The sequence below is a fragment of the Apiospora aurea genome, assembly GCF_038362705.1.
Source record: "Apiospora aurea strain CBS 24483 chromosome Unknown utg000007l_segment0_segment0, whole genome shotgun sequence".
Classification (NCBI taxonomy): Eukaryota; Fungi; Ascomycota; class Sordariomycetes; order Amphisphaeriales; family Apiosporaceae; genus Apiospora; species Apiospora aurea.
This window is the reverse complement of record NW_027117394.1, coordinates 1728561-1754517: the sequence shown is the minus strand read 5'-3', so window position 1 is coordinate 1754517 and position 25957 is coordinate 1728561. Positions and strand designations below refer to the sequence as shown.

The 25957-nt window shown below is 53.5% G+C and overlaps 9 protein-coding genes across 9 annotated transcripts; 5 read left to right on the top strand and 4 right to left on the bottom strand.

The window, feature by feature from the left end:
- Positions 1-1363: 1363 nt before the first annotated feature.
- On the bottom strand, positions 1364-3847 carry PG986_010810 (response regulator mcs4; the record flags this gene model as incomplete). The annotated part of the gene is made up of 2 exons (XM_066847032.1): positions 1364-1564; positions 1634-3847. The coding sequence occupies 2 exons, from the start codon at positions 3845-3847 to the stop codon at positions 1364-1366; spliced, it is 2415 nt and encodes an 804-aa protein (XP_066696523.1).
- A 1791-nt stretch (positions 3848-5638) lies between these two features.
- Positions 5639-6840, top strand: PG986_010809 (mitochondrial 37S ribosomal protein mS45; the record flags this gene model as incomplete). The annotated part of the gene is made up of 3 exons (XM_066847031.1): positions 5639-5689; positions 5808-6086; positions 6298-6840. 3 exons carry the CDS (start codon positions 5639-5641, stop codon positions 6838-6840), a joined length of 873 nt encoding a protein of 290 aa, XP_066696522.1.
- A 249-nt stretch (positions 6841-7089) lies between these two features.
- On the bottom strand, positions 7090-8193 carry PG986_010808 (tyrosine-protein phosphatase; the record flags this gene model as incomplete). The annotated part of the gene is made up of 4 exons (XM_066847030.1): positions 7090-7240; positions 7334-7659; positions 7749-7886; positions 7954-8193. The coding sequence occupies 4 exons, from the start codon at positions 8191-8193 to the stop codon at positions 7090-7092; spliced, it is 855 nt and encodes a 284-aa protein (XP_066696521.1).
- Positions 8194-10325: 2132 nt separating this feature from the next.
- On the bottom strand, positions 10326-11152 carry PG986_010807 (uncharacterized protein; the record flags this gene model as incomplete). Its single annotated transcript, XM_066847029.1, has 4 exons — positions 10326-10424; positions 10477-10645; positions 10844-10977; positions 11132-11152. The coding sequence occupies 4 exons, from the start codon at positions 11150-11152 to the stop codon at positions 10326-10328; spliced, it is 423 nt and encodes a 140-aa protein (XP_066696520.1).
- Positions 11153-13946: 2794 nt separating this feature from the next.
- Positions 13947-14390, top strand: PG986_010806 (uncharacterized protein; the record flags this gene model as incomplete). Its single annotated transcript, XM_066847028.1, has 1 exon — positions 13947-14390. The coding sequence occupies one exon, from the start codon at positions 13947-13949 to the stop codon at positions 14388-14390; it is 444 nt and encodes a 147-aa protein (XP_066696519.1).
- Positions 14391-15072: 682 nt separating this feature from the next.
- On the top strand, positions 15073-15748 carry PG986_010805 (Uracil phosphoribosyltransferase; the record flags this gene model as incomplete). Its single annotated transcript, XM_066847027.1, has 2 exons — positions 15073-15219; positions 15392-15748. 2 exons carry the CDS (start codon positions 15073-15075, stop codon positions 15746-15748), a joined length of 504 nt encoding a protein of 167 aa, XP_066696518.1.
- Positions 15749-20589: 4841 nt separating this feature from the next.
- PG986_010804 (uncharacterized protein) lies at positions 20590-21039 on the top strand (the record flags this gene model as incomplete). The annotated part of the gene is made up of 2 exons (XM_066847026.1): positions 20590-20818; positions 20984-21039. 2 exons carry the CDS (start codon positions 20590-20592, stop codon positions 21037-21039), a joined length of 285 nt encoding a protein of 94 aa, XP_066696517.1.
- Positions 21040-21774: 735 nt separating this feature from the next.
- PG986_010803 (uncharacterized protein) lies at positions 21775-23008 on the top strand (the record flags this gene model as incomplete). The annotated part of the gene is made up of 2 exons (XM_066847025.1): positions 21775-21971; positions 22180-23008. 2 exons carry the CDS (start codon positions 21775-21777, stop codon positions 23006-23008), a joined length of 1026 nt encoding a protein of 341 aa, XP_066696516.1.
- A 1284-nt stretch (positions 23009-24292) lies between these two features.
- Positions 24293-25928, bottom strand: PG986_010802 (SH3 domain-containing protein; the record flags this gene model as incomplete). The annotated part of the gene is made up of 3 exons (XM_066847024.1): positions 24293-25216; positions 25289-25720; positions 25815-25928. 3 exons carry the CDS (start codon positions 25926-25928, stop codon positions 24293-24295), a joined length of 1470 nt encoding a protein of 489 aa, XP_066696515.1.
- Between the last annotated feature and the right edge of the window lie 29 nt (positions 25929-25957).

The following is a 25957-nucleotide window of genomic DNA, read 5'->3' as shown; positions in this document are numbered from 1 at the left end:
GGGCAGAGGGCAAATGATCTCTTATCAACTCCAATTTCCGGGATCATTACCCGATATAGCCAGCAGCTATATCGAGGATCGTCTACGATGCCTGAAATTTGACAGATCATTGGCTCTGATTGGGACGCTTGGGAGCGATACGGGGCTTGCCCTGGATAAAGTTGGGGTAATGCTACATCGCATCTGACCCGATCCCCAAACAAGCATGCGTCGCTTGAGGAAAAGTTCGTGATCGCCCTACATGCTTGTTTGGCATCGACTACCCAGTTGCTTCTTAGAGCGAGCCGAGCCGAAGATCAAAGCTAAAGTTAACAAGAGTCGGTTATGTAGATGGAAATTGTGATTGATAGATATTTGCTGCCGCCGATATATTTATACGTAGGAACGAATACGGCACTTGTCATCGTATACACAGCCATGTACGGCTTTCGTAAACCGTACTCGGGGGTCAAATAGCACACTGCCCTCCGCAGACGAACAACAGAAATAGAAGTCGGTCTGAGCTGAGTAATGCCATTCTAAGTAGAGAACGAAGGGGGGGCAAATCAGGCTGTCCAGCTCAGGCTACCTAAGTAAGGTAGGTACAGACCAATAACACCTGATGACATGCTGCTTTTCGGATCACGTGGCTGCATGAGCCATTCGTCGAAATACACTTCGCCGCAGGAGGCCAAGGCTGGGAATATGAGCGACGATGCCCATCAAAGTCTGCTCAAGAACAGCGAGGAAACGTAGAATATATCCCAAGAGACCTACAAGGGACGGGCATACGTCAAGGTATCGTAAGGACCATAACTGATACGGATCCAGCCGGTTCACCAGCTTTCTATCACCCTTAGCCGAGTGTACGGTGCTGACTTGAGAAGGCACCAATATATCTGCAGAACAGCGTCAAACACGATTGGCGGCCTTCTTTCGGAGCCTGAGCTCAGGGTTGCTTAATCCAGTTTGTATAAATTCAAAAGTGGTATCATTTCATCCTCGATCTTTGTGTTTGTTACCCTGCGAAACATATACCTCCAGGGCCCAACGCTCCCAATATAGAGACAACCAACGCTTTATGTTATGATACAGTCTTCCCACGATAACGTCAGATATCTCGCCCCTCCCCCAAGCAACCTGTCACAACAGGGCCTCGCTTTTTCGGTCATTATTATACACCGGCCATACGCATACGGGGTGTACTATATTTCGCCGCCCGCCCGCTCCTATACACAAAAGAAAAGCAGCAGTCTGCATGTACAAGACGTTCCGGAGAGGGCTCTAAATGCGGAGGCAATCGTAAATCGAAAGATCTGCTTCGCACTGAAGCCCATAACGTCCTTGACTTGGCGCTTCCTAATGATAAGGTGGAATCTCGTCATCAAGCAGCAGCCGCTGTGGTCATCGACAGGCGATTCTTCTTGGCTGCCTTGGCTTTGGCGGCAGCAGCTTTCTTCGCCGCATCGCTCTCTTCCGTCTTTTGGGAGAAGTCTTTCCACTTCCTCCATCCGTCGAAATCGATAAGGGCTTGCATGCAACCCCATTCCATCACCTTTCTCTCTAGCCACACGAAGTTGACGGGCTATATGACAAGCCGGGTGGGTAAGCAACAGTGGCCAGGACAATGTTGGGCGAGACAAAAAGAACGTACCTTGGTCAGGAAATCATTACAGCCAGCAGCCAAAGCTTCGTGTCTGTCACTCTGCAAAGAACTTGCCGTCAGAGCGACGATGATGACCGGGCTCTTGAACATTTCCGTGTTGGAAAGCTTATCCTCTTCGGCAGGGTCCGCCTTCACCTCCTCGGGAGCGCTGCTAGCCGAAGAAGAAAACACGCCGATCGAGTTGACCTTCTCCAGTCGTCTAATCTCGCGTGTAGCTTCGAGACCGTTCATGACGGGTAGTTGAATATCCATGAGCACCAAATGGAAACCACCATCCCTCCACTTGGTGACGGCGTCACGACCATTCATGGCCGTCTGCCACCGCACCTTCAATCTCTTGACAAAAGCCTCGAGTAGCTTCAGGTTAATAATGTTGTCTTCGACAATCAACACGTTGATGGGTGGAACTCCGCCGTTCAGCATACCCGGGGGAGCGAGGGATGGTCCACATTCTTCTTGATCTTCTTCGCGCGAGCTGACGGGCGTGGGGGAGGATATCCGCGGAGGAGGAGGGGTTTCCACGCGCTCAGGGATAGGCGGGGTGGGCATGGGTGGTGCGCTCGGGGCCTGATGGGGATGCGGGTGATGATTGGAAGATTGTTCTGAAGAAGCAGCTGAGTGAGTCCTTGATCTGGCTGGCCTAGAGGAAGAGTGATGCGTACCAACGTTGGCCGTACCCGGCGCCGACGCGTGTTGTACATGGCCGTTGGTAGTGGCTGTGGAAATGGGAGAAGCCGTGTGCAGCCGCTGTATCTTGGGGCGGGCCGCGCCGAGCCTCCTTGAGGTACCAGGGGAGGGTAAGGGGGGTAGCTGTCCATTACCTAGGATTGCCATGGATGGAGGTAGGTGGAGGGTATGCGTCCCGTTGCTGATAGCAGCGCCGCCTGGTGCCGGTGCCGTGGCTAAACCATGGGAATGAGCAGGTGGAGGGTAGGGCGGGAAGTAGTCATTTCCCGACTCGTGGGGCCTATCGTCAGCGTAGAATCGAGGGTTAGGCGAAGCCTTGGGCGTGCGCCGGACGGGTATATCAATCAGGAGGGCATCGTCAACGGTCTGGCCGCCCGGATAGTATGCATCGAGTGTCCTTCCCATGGGCTCGTCGGGTTGTAGAAGACGCTGGTTCTGGTCGCGCGGGCAGACCCGAAGAGTCAAGTCGGGGGCGTCGAAGTTGCGGCCTAGAGAGTTGGCATATTTCCGCAGGATTAGTTCGCGCACATCGTCCACCAAGTCATCCTCGTTGATTGTGATCAAGGTCGGCGAGGCGCCAGGCCGCTTGACCCATATCTTCCTGGTCACCATGGTTCCGCTTATGGGCAGCAACTGGTCCGGATCTTCGACGTTATATACGTCCTGCGCATGTCCCGAGTTCAGGAGCGCTTTGATGAGGGTCGTCTGCCGGGTCGGGACGATGCTTTGCTGTCTACTGATGCCGGGCCGAGTAGCGCCGGGCGTCAGGGGTAATCGAGGCGAAAGCTGGTTGAGGTATGCAGAGAGCGTCGGTGTCGCTACATCAGGGCTCAGCGAAAGTTGCGCGTCTTGGTCGGCGTTGTTCCCATCGACGGGGATGGCGAGACTGGGTGGAGGAACGGCACGGGTGGGCGAAGCAAGTGCAGGTGCAGGGGCCACAAGATCAGGATCAGGATCAGGTGCAGGTGCAGGAGCAGGAGATGCAGAGGCTTGGCGGGCCGGGCTGGACGGGAGTTCGGAAGCAGCGATTGCAGCAGTTGCGATGTTGTCCCGACAGGTGGGCGACGCGGGGTGTTCGTTGATGCTGGGGAGATGGTTGCTGGTGCTGGTGCTGGGAGTGTTAATGGCGGCCGCCGTTGATGGTGGACTGCTAAAATCTTGCCGATCAATGCCCGACTCAGTGGTGTGATTAGAGTTAGGACTAGCTAGCGTCTCACCACCGCCACCTCCGTTGTCCGTAGTATTTGGTCCGCCGTCGCCGTGAGCCACCACCATCCCGTCGCTAATAACCTTCTCCTGAGCCTCTTCTTCTTCTATCTGGCCTTGGTGGTCGACTTCGCTGCCGCGCAATTTTTCAGGGTGATGTGTGGATTCGGTCGACCTAGTCGTAGATGGCCTGCGCTTGGGGCTGGTCAAAGAGCCACGATCTCCATAGCTGAAGGCGCGAGGGGAGCGAGGAGACTTGTTTTTTGCGCTGGTGCTTTCGATCTTTGGGAGAGTCCCCGTGCTCTTCATCGTCGCTGTGGTCGTGTACGTCGCCCGAAGTATTGTTGGAGAGGGCCTCGTATCTCGAATGAAGATCGCGTGTCCGGCTCGAATTCTGGTGTCGCAAACTTTGGCCGTCGCCGCTGCTGCCTTTACTCGATGCGACTGAAGGGGCGATACTGTTTCTCCTCGAAAACCTAGCTCTGATGCGCGCCTTGAGGTCGACCATTGGTAACATCGAATCCGATGTCTGTGGTGCTACATGGGATAACCAAATCCCACGGCCGTGGTTGCAGATTCAACAGATTGAATAAAATAGAAGAAGAAAAAGGACAAGGACAAGCCGTAGAAGCTCGATTGCGTGCGATGCAACGCGAGCAGTGGGAACAGGTACGTAGGTCTGGAGTCGTCGGTAGGTGAGTTGCTACCTCGAATACATCAAATGATACATATGCACTGGGTCTCGCTCAGCCGGGACGTGTTGTCGGTCATTTACAGTCGTAGTCGTGGTCGGAATCGATACCAACGGAGGAAACAGTCAACATTCATTCGCATCCTTCGCTAAGATTACATATTGCCCGAGGGGAGCTACGATGAAGATCAAAAAGAAGCCCGAGGGCAGTCTGCTCCGGTTAATGCTCACTCGGCAGAGCCAATTGTTTAATTGCATTGGCTCGCCCAGCGCCCGCGCACATGCTCGCTGCAAGGATGCGTATAGATATGCCCGCCGCGTTGGACAGCTGGCGAGCTTTGCTTGGGCACCATGGTTGAATAACAATAATAACATTGCATGGGACGTACATGGGACGTACGATATTTCGCACAGCGCGTTTCCTAGTCTCGACCTCCTGCCCATGCCGCCCCACGCGGCCACGACTCCTGCAAAAGACCGCCCGACGCGATACTTATATCTTTACTTTTCCATATACTCCGGACAGGACAACTCACAGCTGCCCTTCCTTTTTCTCTCTGTTTCCAAGAATAGGCACGCACGCATGCCCAGTCATGTCATGTCATGTCACTTCTGTCTGCGCATGCGATGACTTAACACAGCAGGGGCTCACCCCCAGAGCAAGGGGGCGTCGACTGCAACTTGTTGCTTGGGCGTTGGGGCCTGGTCAGGCAAAAGTCGGCAACCGATGGTCTTGCTGCTAGCACCCCTGCATATTGGTTGTCAAATCCTTAGTCGAACCCACCAAGTCCACCTCCATAGTGGCTCACCTTTTGACAAGCTACTGGTAGACAAGCTCGGGGGAGGGGGATCAAAGCTCGATCTCTCACAGCCCTTCCGATCAAGGGGGAGTGCACCAATTCACTTGCTTAGGCACAGCTCGGAATTATGCAGCCGCGTCGGCAACGAGCCAGAGTACATTTCTTCGACAAGACTCTGCATTACTTGTGTATATCCATGGGTTGATGCAGTCCGGAGAAGGCCCCGATGAACAGCCCTACGAGATTGTGACACTTTTAGTTCATCCCTCGAGAAGACCTGGTTGCTGAAGCCCATAGAATTTGCCAATTGATACTGGCCGACCTCTTTGGTCTTAGGCCAGGAAACAGCCGTCGCATAGCGCGCACAGCGGGCCGCTGTTCTACCTAGTACCTAGGTACCTCCTACCATAGCACCGAAGACATTTTCTCACAAACGTTTATCCGAGGTGGGCCTTCCAGAACAATTTTCCAACACGGCTGGCCACTCTCCAATGAGCTTTTTGATACAAAAACTCGGCCATTCCCTTGCAAGACCGATTTGAAGAATTCTCTTTGCCTCTTGGACCCGGATCGGTTGGCAGTTGGTCTGGTTTCTACTCAGTCACTGTCATGCCGCCGAGGATTCCCACCAAGTCGAGCGCCTCTTCGGCCTCGGCGCTGGTGCGCAGCAGCTTTGTATCGCCATGCACATCGCAGTGTCTGCCCAGCTGTAGAGCTGGCTTCTCTACAACCCCCGAGCCGCGAGCGCAGTACCAATCTGCGTCGCGCTTTTCTGCAGTGGACAAGAACCATTGGGGCCAACTACCGTCAGCCCAAACCCGAAGGTGGCCCCAACTATCTTCAAGCGTTTGGCGCTGGGCCCAACAAGCCCTTTCCCTTGAACCCTCAGTTCCGAAGCGAACGTGTGCTCGATGAACAAGCGCGCGAGTTGATTTGGGAGAAGGTCATGAGGCGAGGTGAAACCCTCAAGGCCGTCTCGGCTGAGCTTGGCGTCGATTTGACTAGAGTCGCCGCCGTGGTACGGTTAAAGGAGGTGGAAAAGGATTGGATATCAAAGGTTCGTCTTCCATTTTGCAATTCTTTCCTACACGGCCTCACTACCATGATGATATCCAACAAACCCAATTCGATTAGTCTTGAAGACACACATACATGGTTACAACCTTTGTTGCGAGCCTCTCTGATCTCAACTTATGGCCTTGATCAGTTCTAAACACGCACTTCGTCCTCTTTGGCCTCATTGCTAACGCAGAATTTCTCTGAAACAGGGCAAAAAACTAGCAACTCCTTACTCCAAGGCCGTTTTGGGTATGCTACCCACCAAGTCCTTCAGACCTGGAGTGCAGAACCAACCCCTTGAGCCCATCAACGAACTTCATATCCACACCGCTACTCAAAAGCAACTGTTCTGGCCTACGGCTGAGTCGAGGCAGTTCACCCGAGAGGATGCTGCCAAGGCTTTCCATGCGAAGATGCTGTCAGCGGATAAGCGAGTGCCCCATCCCGAGTTGATTCAGATGGAGAAGGACCTGCTCAAGGGCATGTCCCCCGATGAGGCCAGGGCTCGTTTCATTAAAGCTGCGGAACAATCTGAGCGCAAGGCTGCTGAAAAGCAACAGAGGAAGGCCATGGCTGAAGAGCAAGCTACTAAGAAGGTCAACACGCCACGCTTCGAGTTCCGGTTCAAGGAGGTCGATTCAGAGTTGGTTGGCAAAGACGGGCGAGCCCCGAATGTGGTGGGCTGGAAGTACGGTATGCCGCATTATGACCGGAAGAAGGGTCTGGTCAAGATTCCCACCAGCGTTCCTTGAAGAAAGCAGGTGTCAGTCACCATTTGTTGTACCATATAGCGCAAGCCTGTACGAACTGTATATTGGAGTTTTGGGGTGTAGATACCAAACGCGGGCGGGGCATGAATAACGTTGATACATGTCTTCGCGTCTATAACCGAGAGGGCATACGGTCTATGTACCCTGGCTTTGTACAAATACCAAGTCTAGCCACATCTACAGGTGTGACGAAATCTTAAGAAATCAAAATAAACCACACCCAGACTCCGACTACGAACTGTGGGCAGCCTCGTCTACGACCAAGTTCTTTCTAAGTTGCTCAATGCCTTCTGGCGTGATGAGGCCCAAGTCGACAACGCATTTCTCGACTGAGCCGTAGTTGTCCCGGATCCAGTTGAGGTGAACCTGCATGTTCCGTGGACTGGTTGCGCGAGCCAATTAGCCAAGCTGAAGCTGTAAATAGACGGGCCACTCTTTCGATGCGGCTGAAAAAGGTAGACATCGGCACACTCACTTAGCACTAATCATACGCCAGGCGCCAGCACGGTTTCCCGCCATCGCCGGGTCCCTCATCAGGAAGTCCATGAGCTCGTCGTGCCGCGACTTCAGGCCGGTGTCGGTGAGATGGTATTCGGCCACCACGGATGCGTCGTCTACGCCGCAGAGAGAGAGGATGAGCGCGCAGAGCACGCCCGTCCGGTCCTTGCCCGCCGTGCAGTGCACCAGTATCGGCGACGGTCTGTCCGAGGTCGAGAGGTGGGCCAGTATCTTCTCATACGGCTTGTCGTCGTTGCTGCTGGCGGCGAGAAGGATGTTCTTGTAGGCCTCCAGGAAGCCTCGCTTTGTTGATGGGGAGGAAGTTAGGTTAGTCAGGATACTGCGTTTGAGGCAGCACGAGCTGGAGATTCGCATGATCTTTGGTCACCTACATCGGACTCGTCGCTGTACTGCTTGAAGCGTAGGGCCAGTGCCGTTGGCGAGAAATCTTGGTCCCTCCATACGGGGGCGAAGACCCTTTCGGCGCCTTCCCACTCCTTCACCTGCCGCTGGCCGCCCTCTGCATCCTTCTACATTCGTTGATAGGGGGGTTAGTAATATAACTAGCACCGCGTGTACACAGGGATTATAGCCCACCTTGATCTCGTCCAGGGACCGCAGGTCGTACACCTTCTTGATGTCGAGATCCCGGAGTTGCTGGACTCCTTCATGGGTCACTTTTGAGGGTTCTGAGGACCTGAAGATCACGCCGCGTTTGAAGGTCTTCCCAGGTTGCGATGGGATGGGAAGTGGCACGCCGCCAAGATCCCGGAAGTTCGGGAGCCCCGGGATGTTGATGAAGGGCGGCGGCAGTTCTTCTTGGGTCGTTTCCGCCATTGTGACTGCTGCAGCAACAAGTAACAGGAAAGGGTTATGGCAGGTAACAAATGAGCCACAGGCTGTGGATGAGAACTAAATAGCCCTTGAAATCACTACTATTGAAACGTTCCAAGACGACGAAGTAGGTTACCTGTTTACATGTGGTTCAAAGGAGAACTAGAACGGAGTTATGGGTGGCATCGGGTTTTCGCCGAACCGGCCGTTTGCTTAGGTATGAAATTGGGCACTCTGCATGGACCTAACCTGCGGCGCAGCAGCCATAGTGAACGGCTAGGCGTACATAATGGTTCGGAGAGGGGATGGGATGAATGGTTGGAACACACGTGCAGTCCAAAGTCCATTCAGTGTGCACGTGGTGGAACCAACTGAAGGTGTTCTGTAAATGAATGAATGGTCTGGTCAATCAATAGAGAAGATGAGACTTGTACCTGCTTCGACGTGTCACAGGCAGTCATACCATCAATATGCTGTGACTTCTTTTTCCTCACTACTTGGCAGCCATAAGTCAGATCAGTCCAATGGTATGATGAAGAACTAGATCACGAGAGTGATCTTGGCGTTGCATTGAAAGCGTGTTATATCCGCTGTATGTAGAGTTAAGAGTTAAGCCACTCTTGGAAGTGGTTGGTCACCAGAGAGAAGGAACGACCCCTCATCATACTACTTACTTCTCAAGTACTGGCTCCTCAGCCGCTCACCTCATTCTACATGTACCTGGGCTGGTTTTAGCCCCTCAACGCTCAACCCCTCTCTCGTCAGCCGGCTTCCACTACCAACCTACTACTTACACAAATGCCATTGAAGCAGGCGTCAAGCCATTCCCGTCTCCCCCGAGCCCAATTAGTCTCAATGGGGGTGAGGAATTTCCCTTTTCGCCTTGCATAGAAGCAGCATTACTCATTTTCTTCCATTTGAGCGCAGCCTTGCGGTAAGACTCGTAGCCAAACTCAGACAGGTCACCTAGAGCCTGACTGACACTGGAAACGGTTCGCATCCATCATCCACTTATCACGCCTGAATCTTCTCGGTCCGCCTGCCTGCCTCGACTTGAGGTCTGTTTTTCTACTTCCCACTTCCCGCCCATGGAGAACATTGCCCGGGCTATGCCAGCCTGCACGACCTATTTCTTTCCCCGCTAACTATGTCTTGTTCAGTCACCGACTGCAGCTTATGCTGCCTGTCACAGTGGGGGCTGGTTTGCCTCACTTCGACAGCATCACCGTCAGGTTTGTTCTGCCAGAAAGTCCCCGGGCAGACTGCAAGACTTCCATGCCTAGCCTGCTGCTCAGCCATTGTATCTGACATGGAAAGGCTTTCGGCTCTCTGCTTGAAGGATATAGCCTTGGACGGCCAAGGTTCACGACGAGGTAGCGCGGAGTGGTTGTTGGGCGCCTTCGGGGCGCGCACCACCACCGGTACGCATGAGACACCGCCGGCAAGACCTTGCGAAGCCTGACGCCCCAGGTTCCGTCACCCTGTCAAGCCATTGTGACTGTGACAAGGCTCATACTCTCGTTTTTCCTCTTCGCAAGCCTGCCCGCGGGCGTCTGCACGCACACCGCCACCATGCGGCTCTTTCCCTCTTGCCTCCTCATTATGTCTCTCCTGTTTGCAGAACGCAACTGCAATGCAAGCGCCATCTTCCCTGCCCTCTCGCAAAGTAGTACCGCAGAACAATTCCTAGCATTGAGGGCAAGGCGGATGCTCCAGGGCAAAGTTCTCCTGTGATTGAAGTGCGTGCATGCGTGTATGCGTGTAAAACTTGATGAAATATTGGGTATCTGGCTCCGGAGCCTGACGTCTAAGCTGATGGTATAAAGGAGATCGAGTAGCCTGCTCCGTGCTTTCCAAACGAGATAAAAAATGGATTCCGATATTCTTTTCCAACCCGATGACCTAAACAACCCTCCACTGCGCCTCTTCTCATCTTATACTGCCTTCACCATCTCGTATCTCGGTGACACGGAGACTCTGCACGGTCTCCCCCCAGTCAGATGAGATGTGCCTGGTCTGGACCTCTTCTGTAGGGGTGGGTCACTGTGCTTGTAGGTGTCATCTCTCTATCCTTGAGTTGTCTCTCATGTCAGTGGAACTTCTTCATTGGAACGCTCTCCAGTCCAGTACTTGCCTTACGGGGTGTAAGTGCTGACACCGGAGCCGCGGGCCGTGAAGCAGAAGGGGCAGCTGGCGTCATAGTTGTAAGAAAGGTTTCCGGCATTACAATATGACTGCAACTTATTAGCAACAAAACGGCCATGGCTGTTGTCCACCAACACCTACGCAAATCCAGCGGACGTTGTCGCTGCTTGAACTCTTCTTCTTGTCCTTGGGCTTCGAGTGGCCAATGTGGACGTTCGTGTCATGCTTTGTGCCATCGTGTTGGTGGCGGCTGCTGCTGCTCTTGTGCTTCTTGTCACTACCCATCTTCAAGTTAGGTTGAGGCGGTTGGCTGTTGGTGTGGGTTGTCGATGTCTTTGGTCGGGAACTTGGAAGTTGACGGGCAATGTTGCTCCTTAAAAGGTCTGTGTCTTTAATCTCGTCCTTCTACATCTTCAGAGGTCCATATTCTGACCTTTTATTATACCCTCAGACTCGCATGGCCCGCGGTCGAGGACTCAGGGTTCACCGAGGCAATTAGGGGGCATACCGATCCCAAATAATGCCCGGTGTGGCTCTGGACGTCGCGTGCTTTGGAAAGAGGCAATGAATGGCCCAGAACAGGCGAGGCCCCTTCCTTCTTGAGGGCTGAGGTTCACGAAGTGCCTCGAAAGGACGGACTTGCTGCAGACCAATAGCGTCCAGGAACTACATTTTCCGTTTCCTCGCAACGGCGAAATGCACGGATTGGTGGATTTCCGCCGGCGTCACATGAGAATTTGTAGTATTCCTAACAGCCCCGAGCCCCCATTTGACGTATATTAGCGAATGGACATACTAAGTCGGTAAGTTTTTCCATATTTCATGGATGTAGTCTGGAGCCATTGACTCGAAACCACACCGAATCCGAAAATATCATTGGACCGTCGAGTAGGGGATGGGTATTTTTCCAGTTGTCCACGGAGGATCAGTTGCCTCTTGGCCACAGCAAAATTGAAAGGAAACATTTGCGTTGTGAGATGGTTTTGGGCTCCGTTTTGTCTACCCCTATTTCGAGTTCGGGACGGGGGCAGGACAGAGGTGTACTCCTGACTGATTATAGAAAGCCTAGCATGGCTGAGCTTTCGTCTGGAATCGCCTCGCCTCACGTAGCTTCGTATACGGCTGTAAAGCTAAGCATATTGTGCTCTGTCTTGTGACCGAGGTGCTCTCGCTTTCGGCGGACTCGAGGGGGCTTGGCGAAGCTCAGCGCGGTGTGGTATCGGTTCCGATGGTGTACTCACCCTTGGTCAACCTTGCTGCCTTGATACAGAACGGGTGACCGAGCATTATCAAAGAAATCCCCCATCCTCACATATGCTGAAAGTTGAGAAAGTTGACCCGGATTTGCCCCCCATCCTGGTAGCGGAGCCAGGAGTGAGACGGTTTAGCGCCTCGAAAATGGTGTCTTCTCTTGCTTCCATGCAGCCCCCCACCGTAGGCGATCCTTGCGACAAGGTCTGACGATAGCTACCGCTGCTTTCATAGTGACCGTCCATGGTGGTCCCGCGTTGGCAGGGGCCAGCCAGCCTTATCTGGGATCAGTCAAGCCAGCATCTTGGTCAAGTGGAGCCAGATGACCTACCACCTGCTAGCCGCTTGCCCTCTTGCTTGCTGTTGACAACGACCAAGCCTGGCCATGTCCCCAGCTGAGGCGTAGGTGCTAAATGCGGGTGTCTTCGGTTTCGTTGTTGTTCCTTTATCTCGGCGTTGACGCCATGGCTTGGTAGGTCGTTATGATTGGACAGAGTGAGCATCAGGCTTCATGCCTGGGCGTTGGGCAGGTATATATGCTTTGGGATCCAGGCATCGAATATGTTTCTTCCTGCCAGCCAAAGCATATCACCTTCCACCTGATGTAGCACTTCGAGGACGCAGGAACGTCGAGGTCGAGCGGGATGTCGTCAATGTCTTATAGGGACTCCTCACGATGCGGCTGAATCACTCTTTTTATCATGCGGCTCCTGATGTTATGAGTTTATGCACCCCAGCCTGACATGATGTTGTTGGTGTCGCAACATGCAGCCTCCAGTTTCGCCCAATGCATATGCGCGGCATGCAACCACCAAGCAACCCAACGAATCAAGTTCGATCCTTTCCCTAATTGATGCCGTGGTCATGTCGCGTAGAACGCCATTTATACATCACAAGAACTACTGAAGGAATACAGATTCTCTGCTTCTAGGACTATTGGCGCCAGCCATGATGCGCTTCGTCAGCTGAATTGCGTACGCTGATTCGTCTCCTGGCCACACCTTAGGTGAGCAGCTGAAGCCCAAAACATCACCAAGACTCGCTAGCATGCATTATGGGTGGCCGTCGTACGGAATGACCGGGCTGGTCTACAACAGGATGTTCAGAGACATACTGGTCAAATGACGGCTCACGCTCTGACGAATGAGAGAAGGGAGGTCGCAGTTTCTCTCTCAGCTGGGAATAATCCCTATAGAAGTCCTGAGAGGCTTCCAGAGACCTCGGCAAGTGTACATACCATGACAGATCCAATCAAGGTTACTGACTGGGGACATCATCTGAGGCGGGCGATAGTCACGATGGCAAGCTCTTGCCCGGTGAGCCTGTAAGGAGAGAAGCACCGATAGGAGAGGAGCCATTGAAGGTCACCAACCCCTGGTTTTCGAACCGCAAACGTTTCTTCCGTGTGGAGGAGTCGAGCTATCCAATTAAGGCTTCTCATCGAGCTTTGCCAGATCTGTATACTGCTTACTATGTCTACGAGCCAAGAAGCAATGATCAATTCCACGAAAGTGCTTCCAGTGAGTCATAGCAAGCCCCTGGACGACGAAAAGCGGGCGGCCACCTAGACTCAGGAGATTTCCCTGGGCAGCGAAGCCCGGGTGATCCAAGTTTAGTGACGACAGTCATAGTCTCAACCTGTAGCTGTAGACCCTACAGAAACAGAAACGAGGGTGCAGGCTATAGCTTTTGCCCGGAATACCCTGATAGAGGAACATATTTATTATCCCAGAGCAAGGCTACGGGAACGAACTAACAACGGCAAGGTTGTTTGTAGTAGTCCTATACTGACTGACTGACTTTGAACATTCGGATATTGGGCCATGGGGCCCTATCTCTCACTGCATGAGCATCGTTGCGCCCTGACAACTCGGCAAATACGCTATGTCCCAGAAGTCATGGTCTCTATCTGTCGTCTTACACCTGACCATTGCTCATGTGTTGCGAATACCAACAAACAATGCCTGAAAAGGAAGGTGGTTGTTTCCTGTGGAAGGTTGTGCTCAGTGAACAATAACTTGTAAACCTTCGAGGTATTTCAGGGGGACACCAGTCATTACGGCTTTGTTGCGACGCAAACTACAAAGAACATTGTTACCTAATACAATTCATAAGCGTTGATGTTATTGTTCGTTATTGAGTCTGATAGTAGTATATTCTATCTTGGTCACTAAAGAACAATGTTGTTGTCTCTCGGGGTTGTTTTCTTCGCCAGTACTTATATACTAGATGAAGCCTTGTCACTTGAGTAGCCCCTTAAAGCCCAATACACTTACTTAGCTGATAAGTAAAAACCCAGCAACCCTGACCAGCACAAAATCTTTTCATCGACACAAGTCAACCTCAAACCTATCCAAAACATGGCCTGGCAAATCTTCCTGAACGAGTTCGCTTGCGGGCATTTTGAGATCCGGCGATCCGTCGAGACCAAGTCGGTGGAGCTGCCGAACAGCGGCCCAGCCATCAAGATGAACCTGCAGGTGCTCTCCGGGCGTTGCAAAAAGTGTCCCCCGAGGGACTGCACGGGCATCGTCGTCTGCTACAGCTGCGGGCACCCCATGGCCGCCGGCGTCAGCACGTGGCGCTGCCAGCAGCAGCAGCCGGGCGAGGACAAGGACAAGAACCACGGCCACCAGAGCCCGAAATACCTGGCGGTCCCTCTGCCGGAGCCCTGCGACCGCGACTCGTGCGACAAGAAGATCCGCCTGTGGGCCATCCAGCCGCTGAGCGCGAGCACGGTCCGAGGGCTCGAGGCCAGGGACTACTCGCGATGGGCGCCGGTCATTCCTCCACGCACAACCTAGAGGACCTAAAGGAGCTGAGGTAAGGTAAGGTAAGGTATTGAGCAAGGACGAGCGCATTGTAGTGTAGGTATCCGTGTGGATGGATCATCACCAGGAGCGTGTTGTGCTGGTTGCTTTGCGCATGACATGGACTTCTCCGAGATGCTGAACATTTAGCAGAACACCTTCTTTCATTGCTGTGCGGACCATGCGGAATTCTTCCTCGAGATATATCCTGTAACCTGATAATAGTACGTAGTTAGCGTAAATGGTGGATAGACCAGGCATCACACACAAATTCTGATGGAATGCAAAAGCGCTTAACATTTTGGCTTGTTTTTTTTCCTTTGGTTGGCTGTCCCCTAATTTAAGGCCAGACAGGGTCTCTCGCGAACCGCGCCAGTGACGTCACGATGCCGCCAGAAAGCATGGAAGCAGGCGTGCCGCTAAATGACGGGCGCGAAAAACCACCAAGGGATCGAATGAGCGACACCATCCCCTGGTCCCCTTGACCGACATCCTCTCTCCTTCTCTCACCCTTCATCCACGACCAGAGCGCTGTAGAAATACATCTATCCAGGACGGACTATCGTTCACTCCTTTGGCTTCGCATGCGACAGTAGCAACAACGCCATATCCGGATAAGCAGCCAATCTCTGTTGATTACGCACGCGCCCAGCATACGCGAATCGAGTCTGCCAAGATGGGTTTCTTCGGGATGACCCTCGCATACATTGCATTCTCTATACTGCACTTCTTCCAGTTCGTCCTGGCCCTTGTCGTCTGTGGCCTTTACGGAGTCGACCTCGACCGCGCCCGCAAGGCCGGCAAATACACCGATGGCAAATGGGTAAGTCCAATTGCAGCCCAACGAATCATGCGCGAACGCAACAACCCACCTCAGGTTCTATGCTTGCACGTACTAGCCATGCTGCGATGAAGTGGCATCGCTCGCTGGACCGCCCCTTTTTCCAGCATGATATACCTACCTTAGTGCGGTCGACTAACATTGAAAACTCAAGGTCTTCGCCGAAGTCGTGGGCGCCCTCTCCGCCCTGACGGCCATCCTGTACTCGGTCCCCTTCATCCTGCGCTTCGCCGCGGTGCCGGCCTGGAGCTTCGTCATCTTCGTGCTCTGGGTCGCGCTGTTCGGCCTGTTCGGCAACATGTACATCAAGGAGGACGCCGAGGGCAACGGCGACATCCAGCGCATGAAGAACGCTGTCTGGGTCGACCTCGCCAACATGCTGCTGTGGTTCATCGGCACCGTCGCCGGCGCCGCCTACTGGTGGATGCACAAGGACCGCAAGAGCCGCTTCACCGGCCGCGCGGAGCTCGGCCGCGGCGCCTCGACCCGGTCGTCGGGATGGAAGGCATAGATTGGCCTGAATGTCACGCCATCTATCGAGTTGTCAAAAAGAATCGATCGATGTCTTGGGGAGGAAGATGTTGAAGACAGGAGAAGGGGGAAAGGGGAAGGGGGAAAGGGGAAGGGGGAGATCCAGCACAGCGAGGTCTGGACATGATGGAAGCGAATGTCACTTCGCAGCGCTGGCTGCTCATTTGGCGATTTGCACACGATACCACGTAAATGGCGGGCATGTTTCACGCAATCTCGAACATATACCATTTGCTTTATTTTCTTCTTCCGCGAAAGAATTTGCGCTTTATTAGGACGGAGGACTCTAGTCCTATAATAACCTAATACCAGAACGATCATCTTCATTTGCCTACACACAAAACCGCAGTATTGAGCTTGGCGGCTCGGTATCCGCTGTTGCCCGCTGTTGCGCTTGAATCGGCGTATCTTACGAATCCAAACTCGGCTCATTCTAGGTAGCGAGAAGCGGAACGATGTATGCCCCGCGGCTTCTGGAAGGTGGAAATATTACCTTGATTCCACACACTAGACAATGCTCTCTCATTGACTAGATGAGGCTGTCCGTCGGTCCGTCGAACGCTTGGCTACAGATAGAGGATATCAACGCAGGGCGTGACAACGAAATACCCACGCCCGCGCGAGTTAAAATGGAGAGACAAAGCCTGCTGCTCTGCTGTTCAGGTTGAGAGTGATGTTAATCTACGTGTAATACAATAAACGGGCCGGATGGTGGTCGATGTCTCACAGTAGTGCCAATGCGCTTATTCATGGAGGCGTAACTTCATTTGTAATTTGTACGTACGTACAGTGCAGTCGGTGTATCGTTATCGTCTGAAGATTCGGCGCTCATTTGCGCTTGTTCCCTCCGACGTAATCAAACAGGAAGAGAGGGTTTGAGATGGTGCCATGAAGAGCATGACCATCATAAGCTTAAGAAAAATGACCGGCGGCAACGGCGGGAAAGCCTAGTAAAGACCAAGAAGCCGGGATGATCGCTGCCCATTCCAGGGACGCTCTCTTTCGTCGACCAAAGACGCCTAAGGCCAAAGGGTCCCCTTCTAGCACGCGCGGGCTGCTCACGACGTCATTAGGGACCCGTCGCGCCGGCTATGCAACAACAACAGTCGCATTGGCAGATTGACAACCTGCCTGACTCGCAAGAGCCATGGGCAGACGAGAAGACAAGGGTCCGAACATGGGGAAATCTGAAATGCAGCGGAGGGGGGACATCTTAACCTAGCCTCGGTCCACTTGTGAGAAATGACGCCAAAAAACAGCTTGCCTGCCAAGACATGTCGTCGCTCCTACCCAATCCCCTGACAGGCCTGGGAAATGGATAAGTAAGTAAGGAAGCAGGCAAATGAACACGTCGAAAGAGCCTCCACCAGAGCCCGTTACCCTTTGCGAGAATTTTGCCTCCTCCGTGGGTTTTTGGTACATGTAGTTCTCCCGACAACTCTCTCTGCGCGTATCATGGTTGCGCATCTGCGCACCGTTGGGCACGGAATGGTTGATGATCATTCCCACACACCACACACGCTCTCTCACTGCCCCCCTGTAAGAAAGGTTCGGCCCCTGCCACCCCCAAGTTCTGCGGCGGACGGTTAACCCTGTAGGGTACTAGCAGTCCCCCTAGCAAGCGTTGATCAGCGTGATCAGCGCCGGGCTATCATGGAGGGGACCATGGGAAGGAAGCGCCTTTCTCGCACGAACAGAAAAATATTAGAAGGAGGGGGCTTAGTATGAGTAGTAGCTGCAGGTCGCGTTGGGCAATGTCTATCCAGCGTGGATGAACCCGCCAGCTGCATCGCAACTGCAAGAGCTGCTGCTTTCTTCATTTCGCCACTGGGGACAGGGCTGATGTGGTTTCAGTTTTTGGGTATGATGACGATATGTGAACATGACTGACCCAACTAACAGCGAGACCACGGCCGGGTTGTGGGTGTGCCTCATCAGGGGAACATGGAACGACATGTGAGGTAGCGCCAGCAGCCAACATGAGAGAGTTGCCGACGGTAAACAATCTCCATCTGGCTCATACCGTAGTAGTAGAGTCACAACACCACGAAGAAGGATCAGCGCTGCCCGTCTCGCTCTCGCTTCTTCTCTCTATCCTCTCCTTTCCACCAGTACGACGCTTTCGCACCCTTGTACGCCGGCCCAGGGTACGTACTAATAAGCCCCCCAAAAGTACCAGGTGCTATTGATGAATCAATAATTACTCTATCTTCAAAAGATAGATAGCCGAGAAACGATTGACATAAACTAAGGAAGCGGCGTCTTCCCTCTCCCGCCACGCCGCCCAAGATAGATGCTTGTCGCGGGTTATGAACATGTTTCAGCATAGCCAGAAACATACAGCCGCCAAGCTGCATGTGGCAGTGTGGCTTTGTGTATCCCCGGCATGCAATTCGAGGAAGCGGTCGATCAAAGAGTGCAGATCCCTTCGAAGAGGCTTGGAGGATTGACTCGTCGTATGCAGGCGTTGAGCTAGTATGGGCCCAATACTAAAATACATTGGGAACGTTGCACACATATCGATTGCGAGTCTCTGTGTGTGTAGAGCACAGTACACCGCCGGGATGGGAAGGCACTGGCTTCTGACGTTGGATGGGGTCCAAAATGTGAACAACGTGAATCTTTTATGTAGTATGGAGAGCAGTGGGCTTGCAGAGCTGCATTTGCAGGTCAAGGAAATTTCGCTCTTGGGTGCAATCCGAATCCCACAATGATGCATGCTCGGGTGGTGGTGGGATGCCGACCCCCTCGAACCATCACGCTTTTGCACCAATCAGCACGGGACCCTGGATGGCGTATGATGACATCCAGCGAAACCTAAGGCCGAAAGAGGCTCGGCGGGAGGCAACTTCTTGATCTTGAAAGCCGCCGGCTCGCGGGAATCGGGCGTATGTCCCAATGGATGGATCCGAAGTCCGCGATTGGGTAGGATTGAGCCCGGAGTGTGTGTGTGTGTGTGTGGTTGATGAGATTTGATGGTCTGTACCAGTTTGGTTGGTGATATCTACCGCGGAGTTCCACTGTTCTTTTCCCCTTCTCGTCAGCTTCTCCTCTTCTCATTTCTACGTACAGTAGGGGTAGGGGTCCTCCCAGTTGCCAGCCGGGCCAGCTCGCCCGCTCGCTTTTCGACGTGCTAATTTCTGCATGGGTCTCGAGGTTTGGATGAGATTTGCGGCCGGCCGATAGGATCTAGATCATATTGAGCAAATGCGCAGCGCGACGTGCGAATGATAGAATCGCCACAGCGAAGCAACGCTTGGCTAATTCGCTGTCGAGGTAATAGTAGCTTTACAACGCATGCTTTCTAATATCACCTCTTCAACGAACAGTTGTCTGTTGCCGGTGGTTGCAAGCCCTCGTTAGATATATGCATGTACATAGTCTTTGTACCTGACTCAAGCTCGGTCTTGGTATTTATATCCCTAAAGGCAAGTCTGTATATTTCATTCATATGTCTGGCACATTGATGGATGCCAAAGGACAGTTTCGATGAGATCCTCAACGGGCTGCGTAAGTGTCGAGTCGTTTCATCCACACAGCTAGCTTGTTGTTTCCAAATCCATTGCGTCTTCAACATAACACTGCACACACTGGCCAGCCCTTCCTTTGCTGAGAAAATACCGAATATACCGGACTCTTGGGCTGGCAATCCTTCCCCAGAGCCCGCCTGCAATCTCCCTGCCTGCATGTTCCGACGCATTGTTCCTACATGATTCCGTCCCAGGGTTTGCAAATTACCTACATCATCACAGCAGCAAACCGGCGGGCCTTGCATGTGCGTTGTTGTTCGGGGCAGCTGCAATTGAAGGAAGGCCGGGAGCTGAGAGCCGAGAGCCATACCTTGACGCTGTTCAAGTTACTCGGATATTTCTTGCTCGCTTTTCCTATTAGTACGCGGTCTCCAGTCACTCTCACCCAAATGCGGAGCCCGTTCCACCCTCGCATCCCAGATATTTACAGTGGAGTCGGACAAGCGACCCCCCAACGACGGCGATCCAGGTTGAATTCTGAATCACTCACAAAAAGGCACGCAAGCCCTGGGCATCTTGCGGTGTGAAAATAGCAGGTTTCTTTGTCTAATTCATAATTGAGTCTATTTTCTCACAGAGAGAGAGAAAGGCTTGGAGAAGGCCAGACAACCGCGAAGCAAGCAAGCATCTGGAACAATCAATACCCAGGCAAGCAACAACACCAACAACCGTCCGTCAAATCAACCAAAGTTATTGCGGCCTCGAGCAGCGCAGAGACCCCTCATCAAACCAGCGCTGCCGGCTGTGCGGTCAAATCTATTGCTGCCCTCCACTTATTACACTACTACAGTGCAGTACAGTACACCACCACACCCACATCCATCCTCATCCACCTACACCATACCTACTGCCTACAGTCTCAGCTACAGTACATACGCACGCCTAGGCCTAATCTGCGGCTACCCGCAAGGTTGTCGCTGTTATTGCTGCTGCTGCTGCTGCTGCCGCCCACCTGCCCACATTGGTCACGCATTCAACACAGGAACAACCCAGGCAGCATCATTTCCTATACTCGGATCTCGTATCGTATCACTGATGTTTGACTCGCCTATTTTGTGCAAGCCAAAGGTGTTCTTACTGCTCGGGGTCACCTGGGAGAGACTCGCTATATCTGAGATATAGTCGACGACGGTCGCCCAGAACCGTCGACAAAAGAACTTCGCCCGTTTACACTGCATTCCTCGGCCTTCAGTCACCAGTTTGACGGCAGTTTCTGTTGGCAACATAGCATCACCCGATACATAGATTAGAGAGTTGCAACCGGCCAGCCCGTTTGCTTCCAGTCCAAGCCATGGCAAGCATTGGCCGCTCCCTCAAGCCCCCGTCGTACCTTTCGACCATGGGGCGACGTCCAGGCATGCCAGGACGGTCCATGTCGAACACGTCGGAAGCGTCGTCCGCGCCTTCGTCGCCGGGCGACTTGAACCCCGACGAAGTCCTCTACTCGCCCAAGCCGTCTCCCGGTCCGAGCAACTCGAGCCTATCTCGCCGCCCCGTCGATATGCACCTCAAAGTGCCCGGTACGTGTCTATCTCCTCTCTTTTATTGCTTCCCCTGGGCCATGCGAAATGACCCTGTGTACACTGCCTTTTACCCGCTTTCGATGGGTGGTCGTGTGTTCGCCGCACTTGCTATTTTGGGTCAAGCGACCCGTGCATTCCAATCACACTCCATCGCCTACCCAGACTTTACCTTTCTGCTGCCCATTCCATTTCTCCGGTGGTCTCGTGTCGTCGAATGAAGGGCGACACTAGAACGGCATGGTGGCCTTTCTTGCCCATGCCGTTCTTGCCGAAGCCGCTGCGCGGGCGGGCAAAGCTGTCCAATCCGCCCCCGACCCGGGCCCGTTATCCGACAGAGAGGGAGGGCTCAGACGGTGATGGGTGGGAGAAAACTGTACTTGGGGACTTGGGGATCTGGGATCTGACGTCTGGTACCAAGGACCCTAAAAAAGTACAAGTATTTTCCCGCGCTAGCTCCCAGCTGAGCCGCCTGCTAGGTTCGATATTACCTAGGCTCCTTCGTTCCTCTGTCGGGTGCTATTCTCCCCCGCTGTCGGCTGCCTGCCATCCAGTCAACCCAACCAACCCCCTACCCCCTACCCCCTACCACCTGCTGCTTGCCTTACATTGCATTTGCATTACCCTATCCCCAGCGGTTACACTCGTTGCTGTCAGTTGGCTCAGCGGGGTCACTCAGGCCATGGCGTGCCACCAGCACTCATATCATCGTTGTTAGGCTGGGGGGCATCCACATAATCAGCCAGGGTCTTGCTTGGGGTTAGGTGTTTTTTTCTTCTTCCCTCTTGGAGGGGGCTTTCTTCATCCAAAGCCAGTCCAGGGACCGCGCTTTTCTTCAAGCCCGCTGTCCGCCTGGCATGGGATTCCAAGGTTCCCCCCTTTAGTGGCCTGACCTTCTCGATGCTGTTTCCGCCGCACCTTAAATACCGTCAAGTGTTCATTTGCGTCATGTAACGATGCTAAGGCCGTTGGATGATACAGACGATGTACCCGTGGACCTGCCGACTGACTCGCCTATAATACCAGACTCCCCCAGATCAGTTCGCAGTCGTCCAATCGCCATTGAATTGCCCGTCCCAAGGAAGATCACTTCCAGCAGCTCGTCTGTTTACACTCCACCTGCTCCATTGTCGGCTCGAGGCGACGTTCCTGGGTAAGTCCCTTCCCCGTTCCTGTCAATCATGCCACTTGAACTCTATTGTCCAAGTTTTGGGCTGTTTCGTCTGCATCGCTACGGGTACTGCCACCTATTGGAGCGCCGCCGTGTTATCGGTTCGACGAAGCGATAATACCTACACATTTGTCTGCAAGACTTATATATCGCCTGCATTCACTAACATTTTCTTACTGCAATCGTGCAGTGCCTATTTCCCTTTCCACGAAGAACAGAATCGGGTATATCACGGCCATCCTTTTCACTTGGACGCTTCTAACGCACGCCAACGATCAATTCAAAAAGCGTCGCTGTCCAGGTCCCCTGAACAGCAGCCCGAATCAGCGCCTTCTGTGAATGGTCGAGTGCCCCAACCTACCGTTGCACCAATGTCGTCCACCAGACCCGATTCAGCGTCGTCGGCGCCTCCTCCATCAATGAGCAGCACGGGCGGCGTCAACACGCCGGTGGCTTCTTACATCCCCAGCGGCGTTCACGCCAGCCCCTTACCGATGGGGAAGTACTACCCTTCCAACTACGAGAAGCGGAAGGAGGAAAAGCGGATGCAACAACCACAACCACGACCTATGGCCACCAACACCCAATCTATGAGTGTGAAATCAGATAGCCATGTTCCAATGTACCGGCCAGACGGACCTTCTCCCATGGGCCATTCGCGGAACGAGTCCGAAGCCAAACGGAGATTGCAGCAGTACCAGCGTGATATGATTGCTCAAGCGACGCTCGCACTCAACGGCGGAAATGTTAATGCAGCGGCCTTGAATGCGATCTCACTTCGCAACATGGGCTTCACCAGCATCACCAAACCGAACAAGCCCCGTCTTGAACCCCTTGGAAGCCCCGGCCCTGTCACGCCCATGGAGCTAGAGAGCACTGATGATGGCTACATCGGGGCTCGTGTCGCCTCGTCTGGAGATAGCGCGCATATTGAAGAGATTGCGCGCGCCATACGAGCTGACGAAGAGAGAAAGCGGCGTGAAGGGACGACTTCGCCTGTCGTCGAGCTGTCGGGCTGAGCCATGCACGGTACCAATTCAAAGCAGATAGCTGGACGCCAACAAGCCCACCTTACACCTTGACGACTAATCCCAAAGCATACCAGGATGCGTTAGGAAGCTACCATGCCCGGTTTGCTTGACAAAAGCTGGCGAGGTCTTAGACGTTGCCGACAGGCTTGTTGATCGATACGCTTTTGGAATGATGGACCACGAAATGGAGAATGGTCACATAACAGCCTCTTGGTCCACTGGCTCCTCCCTTCTTGAAAGTACCAACGGGCTTGACGTATGCGGGGAGGCGAACATCGCTATTGGGAACCCCAGCCATTATGGGGATCTTGCTATTACTACGGTAACAGTGCAGTCGATGGATCGAGCTGTTCTCATCTTCAGAGAATAGCCCGATACTGTCGACCTTCTCCCACCCCGCTTGAAGTTCGCCGTTACGGCGCACGCTGCGCAAGACCCCCGGTTTCCTGATGGACAGCATCATTAATTCTTGATACCCCAGACTTATTTCTTCTTCCTTTTTCTTTACTGTTTCTACGCCGATTTATGGGGGAGAGAAGGAGATAAGGAACTGGATTCGGTATAAAGCTGGCTCCCACTGCGGGCCTGGGAGTTAGTAACAGAAGGATTGGACTTTCTGATTTGGTTCTCACTATGGACTTTTTCAACACGGAACAATCTCGTGTGGACGCGTTGCTCGGCTCGGGTGTATAATCACTTTTGAACCGTAGCGACATCACTACATTTACTCTGTGCATGTATGCATGGGGGGAGATGGAAGGGAAAGAAGTCGGATAAATCAGCATATGTGGTGGTACGCTGCCATTGTCATGCATCAAAAATGACTATACAGTAATATAGGTTATTGAGACATTGAAACAGCTTTTTGCAAATGGTACTCTCTTCGTGGCAGAACATTAACATGTTAATTATCAACTACTGTGCAATACATGTTGGATGCATCAATAGACAGGAAGGAAGAACTGGGTAGAGCCAGCTCGGAATGCACTGCCTAGCCCCTTGACTGCACTCCAAATTATCCCTAGATGCCGACTCCTGAATGGGAAAAGAAACAGCCTTTTTTTTTTTGAGACGAAGAAGGTGCCAATAAGGCCGTTCGAGCTTGCTTGAGTGCTCAAATTATGGGATATAATTTAGGGGGTATAGGCGACCAAGTTTGCGCGTATTTGATCATAGCCAACAAACAACACAACTTCGAAAAATTTCGACCTTTTTCTTTTGCTTTTTCTCCCTTCTCCTTTACTCCTGCCCCTCCCCCTCCATTATTATGGTTTAAACCGCTTTGCAGTAATTTGCGGGGAAACTCCCCTTGACGCCTCCCAGCTCTCCCAACCACCAGTCCTGGTCCGTCCCCGTCTTCTTGACCACCTTGATCCGGTCGCCCTCCTCGAACGAGAGGTCACCTGCGCCCTGGCCCGCGAACGAGTAGAGCGCCACGACGAACACATCCGGCTGGTTCGACGTAATGCGCTTCGGTTTGGGCGGCGGGGGCGGCGGCTTCTTCTTGACGATAGGCGCGCCGCCGCCGCTGAGGCTGATGGACGACATGTTGGATGCGACAGTGGACGCTGTGCTCGGTCGGTTGCTTTGGCTGCCGCCGAAGTAGTCGGAGCGCGGTTTCAGTGAGTTGGGCGAGGCCCCAGGAGAACGGCGGCCGCTGCCGTAGCCCGATGCCGTCGTGAACTCGGTGGGTACGCCTAGGTTCGTGTTCGGCGGCCGCGGGCCCGGGGTGCTCAAGGATGTGTTGGATGGTATACGGTTTGGCCGGGGTGGCATAGGCCCCGGGCCAGGCTCCTCGCCGGCGTCTGATTTCGAAGAACCTATCAATCCCGATGGCGAACGTCGGAATGAGGGCATGGATGACTTCCGACCCTCATTTGGTGAGGGTACCTCCTCGGGGGTGATGTGCATGGGAAGCTTCGCCGCCTTGCCATGGGCGATGCAACTGATGGACTCGAAATCCCGCTTGACCGGGCTGTAGTCGGCGGACCAGCAGGCTATCACATCCTCCATGGGCGGTGGCGGTGAGGGGAAGTCGTGATCCTCACAATAGCCATGAAGAGCGGTGTAGTAAAGGCCCAGCAAGCGGTTGTTGATGAGGACAATCGCCGCAAGTAGTGGCGGGACGAGGCTAAATGTCGCGTTGACCAGCGGGGGTAACGTCTCGCGCAGGTGGCTGTCGGCGATTTGAAACTCCTAGATTGCATTGAGGGTCAGTATATATATAGCCCGCTTCGGTAGCGGAAGATTGAACAGATGCCAACACACCTCTGCAGCCCGAGCAACTTCCTCTTCTGCCTTTGCTAAAGCGGCCTCTTCCTTCGGAGTCCTGCCAGGTTTGCGGTGAATCTTGGTGGCCTTGTCCTGGGCCTTTTCGTAATCGAGCCGGCGGTTCTCGCGCTTCTTAATCGTCTTGCGCAGCGGCGCGATGAAGTCTCGGGCATCGATGGTGGGCCTGATGACGCGCTCGTCGATCGAGGCAATCTCCTCCATTAGGTCGACCTTGAGCTCGCCGTAGGCCTCCTTCAGCTTGAAGGTGCGGTTCAGCTGCAGCTCGGGCGTGGGTGCGGTCGCCTTGACGTTGGTCCGGTCCGATCCGACGATGGGGTCGTAGAGGCCCTCATACTCGGTGACGATGCCCAGTTGCGTGTTGGTGAGGTTTATCCACGAGTCGCGCCATGATTTGGTGTGGTCGTTGAGCTGTAATCCGGGTAGAAGACATGTCAGCTGGGTGGTCTTCCGTCTCAATGTCTGGCAGGGAGTTCAGTTCGAGAGTATCGAGAGCCTGGCCTACCTTTGCGAGAACCTTGTCGATGTCATCGTAGTCGTTGAGCAATACCGACACTTTGGCGTTGTCTCCGGGCGACTTATTCAGGAGCTTCCCAAACGATCGTTGCATAGACTGCATGTTGCTTGCTTGCTTCTGTTGTTTCCCAG